Source organism: Aquarana catesbeiana, linkage group LG06 (genome assembly GCF_042186555.1).
Source record: "Aquarana catesbeiana isolate 2022-GZ linkage group LG06, ASM4218655v1, whole genome shotgun sequence".
In the NCBI taxonomy this organism is placed as follows: domain Eukaryota; kingdom Metazoa; phylum Chordata; class Amphibia; order Anura; family Ranidae; genus Aquarana; species Aquarana catesbeiana.
The window spans coordinates 390414282-390421000 of NC_133329.1; the positions used below are offsets into that span (position 1 = coordinate 390414282).

Consider the following 6719-nt stretch of genomic DNA (forward strand, 5'->3'; position numbering starts at 1 on the left):
ATTCTCTATGCATATCACAGTCACTTCTACCTCTGCAATTAAATTGTTGTTTAACCTTTTTGGCAATTCCACCTCTCGTCTTACCGATCTTACAGACTTGGCCCAAGTGTTTGACATGTCTCAGCTTTATCCCATTAATATCCCCCAATTAGTTGGTATGACCTCAGTGCCTTGTGCTAGGAGGGTGACCCCTCGTTCTCCATACCCCTCTCCTGTATGTATGGGGGTCATGATCATTTTGTGTACATTCACATTATTGTGTATTCAAGCATCTCTTTGCATGTGTGACTCTATTGGGCCGTGTGTATGAGCACTAATTGTGTGCTTGCTGTGGCCTCATTGGCTGTTGCCATAGCAACCTACACTGGCCTTGAAGTCAATGGGTGGTTGCTGTGGAAACAGCAGACATCAGTGGGTTAGACTAGTGGTTGCTATGGTGAAACTGAGACATCTCTAATGAGCAAATATTATAATGGTTACCATGGTGACACGAGCCCACCCCCCACTTGTCTTGTAGTCTGTTATGCCTGTGTGTGTGTGTGAGCGTTCTCTGGTCCTTGTCCTGTTTCTTCCTCACCTAACCATAATGCTCCCCGTCATGTCCAATGTATATATCAACGGCACAAAAATGTCATAAACATTAACACATTCTAGGCTCAGGCCACCTGTGGAACTACAGATCCCATCATTCCTTGGCAGATACATGGTGCATGCTGGGACTTGTAGTTTCACACACTGAAATGGAGCCACCACCTGCCTGAGATGGCCGGGCTGCATATTGCCCCCTGTAATCCTCCTCCGTTACCTCAGAGCAGAATCCGAATACAGAATGAGCAATAACAGAATGTCGTCATCCTCCTCAAGGACAATCGTGACTGTGATCGTTTTATTATGTTCATATGGGCTGACAAAGCTGTGCACGTGCTAGTTTATATGTACCACTGACAGAGACCCTCTTGGTGCCAGGCCCCATATTGTGTTCAAAATACAAATACCCCAAATGTTTGCTTCCATTTATCTACTGCGTAGAGTGCTAAGAGTGGTTTGCTCTCTATTGAATGGAGTACGTCTGTGTTCTTGAATTATGTTCTTATACAAGAAATTTAATGTTCCTCACCGCCCTTTCTCCTTCTGTCATTCTCACCATTTCTCTCTCCCTCTTTTTTTACGGATATATTTCCCTCCTTCCCTTATGTTTCTCTTTTCTCTCTCCTTCCCTTTTCTCTCTCGTCTCTGCTATCTTTCCCTTTTGCACGCTCCTTGTTTCCTTTTATACACACTCCTCCTTCCCTTTTTGCTCGCTCCTTCTTTCCCTTTTTGCTCGCTCCTTCTTTCCCTTTTTGCTCGCTCCTTCTTTCCCTTTTTGCTCGCTCCTTCTTTCCCTTTTTGCTCGCTCCTTCTTTCCCTTTTTGCTCGCTCCTTCTTTCCCTTTTTGCTCGCTCCTTCTTTCCCTTTTGCTCGCTACTTCTTTCCCTTTTGCTCGCTCCTTCTTTCCCTTTTGCTCGCTCCTGCACTTTCTTTTTTTCAGTCAGTCCAAATAAGATTTTTTGGGCAAGACAAAATTCTCTCTCCCTTGCACTCTCATTGGCTCTCTTATCCCTTTTGCACTCTCATTGGCTCTCTTTTCCCTTTTACACTCTCGTTGGCTCTCTTTTCCCTTTTGCACTCTCGTTGGCTCTCTTTTCCCTTTTGCACTCTCGTTGGCTCTCTTTTCCCTTTTGCACTCTCGTTGGCTCTCTTTTCCCTTTTGCACTCTCGTTGGCTCTCTTTTCCCTTTTGCACTCTCGTTGGCTCTCTTTTCCCTTTTGCACTCTCGTTGGCTCTTTTCCCTTTTGCACTCTCGTTGGCTCTCTTTCCCTTTTGCACTCTCGTTGGCTCTCTTTCCCCTCTCGTTGGCTCTCTTTCCCCTTTTGCACTCTTGTTGGCTCTCTTTCCCTTTTGCACTCTCGTTGGCTCTCTTTCCCTTTTGCACTCTCGTTGGCTCTCTTTCCCTTTTGCACTCTCGTTGGCTCTCTTTTCCCTTTTGCACTCTCGTTGGCTCTCTTTTCCCTTTTGCACTCTCGTTGGCTCTCTTTTCCCTTTTGCACTCTCGTTGGCTCTCTTTTCCCTTTTGCACTCTCGTTGGCTCTCTTTTCCCTTTTGCACTCTCGTTGGCTCTCTTTTCCCTTTTGCACTCTCGTTGGCTCTCTTTTCCCTTTTGCACTCTCGTTGGCTCTCTTTTCCCTTTTGCACTCTCGTTGGCTCTCTTTCCCTTTTGCACTCTCGTTGGCTCTCTTTCCCCTCTCGTTGGCTCTCTTTCCCTTTTGCACTCTCGTTGGCTCTCTTTCCCTTTTGCACTCTCGTTGGCTCCCTTTCCCCTTTTGCACTCTCGTTGGCTCTCTTTCCCTTTTGCACTCTCGTTGGCTCTCTTTCCCTTTTGCACTCTCGTTGGCTCTCTTTTCCCTTTTGCACTCTCGTTGGCTCTCTTTTCCCTTTTGCACTCTCGTTGGCTCTCTTTTCCCTTTTGCACTCTCGTTGGCTCTCTTTTCCCTTTTGCACTCTCGTTGGCTCTCTTTTCCCTTTTGCACTCTCGTTGGCTCTCTTTTCCCTTTTGCACTCTCGTTGGCTCTCTTTTCCCTTTTGCACTCTCGTTGGCTCTCTTTTCCCTTTTGCACTCTCGTTGGCTCTCTTTTCCCTTTTGCACTCTCGTTGGCTCTTTTCCCTTTTGCACTCTCGTTGGCTCTCTTTCCCTTTTGCACTCTCGTTGGCTCTCTTTCCCCTCTCGTTGGCTCTCTTTCCCCTTTTGCACTCTTGTTGGCTCTCTTTCCCTTTTGCACTCTCGTTGGCTCTCTTTCCCTTTTGCACTCTCGTTGGCTCTCTTTCCCTTTTGCACTCTCGTTGGCTCCCTTTCCCCTTTTGCACTCTCGTTGGCTCTCTTTCCCTTTTGCACTCTCGTTGGCTCTCTTTCCCTTTTGCACTCTCGTTGGCTCTCTTTCCCTTTTGCACTCTCGTTGGCTCTCTTTTCCCTTTTGCACTCTCGTTGGCTCTCTTTTCCCTTTTGCACTCTCGTTGGCTCTCTTTTCCCTTTTGCACTCTCGTTGGCTCTCTTTTCCCTTTTGCACTCTCGTTGGCTCTCTTTCCCTTTTGCACTCTCGTTGGCTCTCTTTCCCCTCTCGTTGGCTCTCTTTCCCTTTTGCACTCTCGTTGGCTCTCTTTCCCTTTTGCACTCTCGTTGGCTCCCTTTCCCCTTTTGCACTCTCGTTGGCTCTCTTTCCCTTTTGCACTCTCGTTGGCTCTCTTTCCCTTTTGCACTCTCGTTGGCTCTCTTTCCCTTTTGCACTCTCGTTGGCTCTCTTTTCCCTTTTGCACTCTCGTTGGCTCTCTTTTCCCTTCTGCACTCTCGTTGGCTCTCTTTTCCCTTTTGCACTCTCGTTGGCTCTCTTTCCCCTCTCGTTGGCTCTCTTTCCCTTTTGCACTCTTGTTGGCTCTCTTTCCCTTTTGCACTCTTGTTGGCTCGCTTTCCCTTTTGCACTCTTGTTGGCTCTCTTTCCCTTTTGCACTCTCGTTGGCTCTCTTTCCCTTTTGCACTCTCGTTGGCTCTCTTTCCCCTTTTAATAAAAATAAGGAAAGGGTTTCCGCGCTCACGGACCTAGAGGCTTGCAGCCTCCCCTTACACTTACCCCCGAAGGGGTGAGTTGAATAGTGGAAGGGATTGATTAGGGGTGGATGGCGCTGCCTTATCTGGGTATCTTGACTTATAATTTAATGAACCTCAAAAGGAACCAGGTACTATATAATAATAATAATAAATGCACCCCTTTATCCCTCATTAGGTAGTGGATCTAGATGTCCCCCGTTACCTGAGTGGACTGTGCTAGCAAATCAGTCTCATACCTATATACAGGTGTACACCATGTGATTAATCAACACAAATTAATTAAGTGACAATTGATAAAAAAATCACTAGTGGCAACCAAACAAACCAAAAATAAAGTTAAAATTAAATAAAATACCACGGTACGAACTTATATTAATCCCCAAATGTGTCCAAATGTGCTTATAAGCAAAAATGTGAATATGAATAGTCCCAACATTAGACATATAGTGCAGGATTGCTCATTAGATAATATAGAACTGATGGAAAAATAATAGAAATTAGTGAACAACTTAGTGGAAAAAAAAAAAAAAAAATTTTTTGATGAAAAAATATTTTGATGAAAAAAATATATAGTGTAAAAAGTGAAATAAAGTCCAATAGCAGGAAGTGAAAACGTCTGTAATCGGTGACTTTCGTGAAACCAGCTGATCAAATCCAGTGACTTGCGGTGCTCCCCCTCAAAGATCCCCACTCACCAGCTCCCTGCACCCCTGCAGGGGTAGTAGGCATGTAATAGTAGGCAGCAATAAGATGTATATGGGTCATCAGGGTCCACCGCTCCAGCTGTAAGGTATCCTTCAGTGTATCCTCATAGAGAAGAAACAGGGCTCCATAGTGTGATACTTTTTTTAAAAAAATTTTTTATTTATCACAACAGTACAAAAATAAAAATAAACCAGGTGAATAAAAAGTTCAAAAACCAAGCCAAACAGTCACACAGCGTGTAAGCTGTTTCGTATGGAGAGTGCAGGCCGTCTAGAACCGTCAGCTGTGCGGCGTGCCGCACAGCTGACGGTTCTAGATGGCCTGCACTCTCCATACGAAACAGCTTACACGCTGTGTGACTCACCTGGTTTATTTTTATTTTTGTACTGTTGTGATAAATAAAAATTTTTTTTTTTAAAAAGTATCACACTATGGAGCCCTGTTTCTTCTCTATGAGGATACACTGAAGGATACCTTACAGCTGGAGCGGTGGACCCTGATGACCCATATACATCTTATTGCTGCCTACTATTACATGCCTACTACCCCTGCAGGGGTGCAGGGAGCTGGTGAGTGGGGATCTTTGAGGGGGAGCACCGCAAGTCACTGGATTTGATCAGCTGGTTTCACGAAAGTCACCGATTACAGACGTTTTCACTTCCTGCTATTGGACTTTATTTCACTTTTTACACTATATATTTTTTTCATCAAAATATTTTTTCATCAAAAAATTTTTTTTTTTTTTTTTTTCCACTAAGTTGTTCACTAATTTCTATTATTTTTCCATCAGTTCTATATTATCTAATGAGCAATCCTGCACTATATGTCTAATGTTGGGACTATTCATATTCACATTTTTGCTTATAAGCACATTTGGACACATTTGGGGATTAATATAAGTTCGTACCGTGGTATTTTATTTAATTTTAACTTTATTTTTGGTTTGTTTGGTTGCCACTAGTGATTTTTTTATCAATTGTCACTTAATTAATTTGTGTTGATTAATCACATGGTGTACACCTGTATATAGGTATGAGACTGATTTGCTAGCACAGTCCACTCAGGTAACGGGGGACATCTAGATCCACTACCTAATGAGGGATAAAGGGGTGCATTTATTATTATTATATAGTACCTGGTTCCTTTTGAGGTTCATTAAATTATAAGTCAAGATACCCAGATAAGGCAGCGCCATCCACCCCTAATCAATCCCTTCCTCTTTCCCCTTTTGCACTCTCGTTGGCTCTCTTTCCCCTTTTGCACTCTCATTGGCTCTCTTTCCCCTTTTGCACTCTTGTTGGCTCTCTTTCCCCTTTTGCACTCTCGTTGGCTCTCTTTTCCCTTTTGCACTCTCGATGGCTCTCTTTCCCTTTTCTTTTCCTCTCTCCTTCCCTTCGCTCTCTCCTCCCCTTTTGCACTATTCTTCACTTCCTTTTCTTTCAATCATTCAAAATTAGCTTTTTTTAGGCAGGACCAAATCTTGATTTTTTTTTCCTGTTATATATATTTTGTGATTGCAATCTATACTTCTTTTTTCTGTTTTTTCTTTTCAGGCATTCCTTGAACAATACCCAGCTGTGAACAACAGTCTGCTGGTGGATTAAATGCTCACCATCCATCCGTTTGTCAGAGCACTTACTCCCTTCTTGCCCGGACCCCTGTTTAATCGTGTGATGGGTGTGGTGTTTGTGCACAAAGAGCTGCCCCTGCCTGTGAAATAAATACTTTTTGTGTAATTCAGACTCTGTTATTTTCCGATCGACTAACTGTTAAGGGTGTAGATTTAAAAAAAAAAAGTCTCCCTTTAAGGCTGCATTCATACCTGAGCGTTTTGAGCTCATAAAACGCCGGAAAAACGCCCAACAAGCAAAATCCCATTCATTTCAATGGCACCTGTTCACATCTAAGCGTTTTGTCACCTGAAGCAAAACACCTGAAACAACGCCCTAAGCTCAAAAAAGAACATGAGCTTCTTTGGGGCAGATTACAGATGTTTTTCTGCCTTTTCCATGGGTGACCTGAACAAAATCGTAGTGAAAACTGCAACAAAAACGCGCAGCTTTGAAACGCTCAGGTGTGAATGCAGCCTAAGGGTTTACCACAGTATAAAGCCTACCTGCTGAGCAGTTCAGTTTTTCATCCATCAGTAGCTGTACTGCACCAGTCCTCCCCATTCCCTTGTGTCTGCAATCTGGTGATCCTGGAACACACCTGCTGGTGATGCTGGAACATCCAACTTGAAAGGGGTGCTTGATGATGATAGAAAAACAAATGTTGGTTATAAAACATTTCTCAAGTTCCCTAATCCGATTCAGACCTACCCTGAAAGCCTTAATGTTATTAAGGCAAAAAGCAGAGAGTCAAATTACATAGCACA

The 6719-nt window shown here is 43.7% G+C and overlaps 1 protein-coding gene across 4 annotated transcripts in view; it reads left to right on the plus strand.

The window, feature by feature from the left end:
* DNPEP (aspartyl aminopeptidase) overlaps positions 1-6078 on the plus strand; it is a 101753-nt gene extending 95675 nt beyond the window's left edge. For all 4 annotated transcript variants that reach the window (XM_073634322.1, XM_073634323.1, XM_073634324.1 and 1 more), the window contains exon 15: positions 5896-6078. In XM_073634322.1, the coding sequence (XP_073490423.1) occupies positions 5896-5946 (51 nt within the window). In that variant the 3' untranslated portion in view covers positions 5947-6078. The remainder of the gene's footprint in view (positions 1-5895) is intronic.
* Positions 6079-6719: the final 641 nt, after the last annotated feature.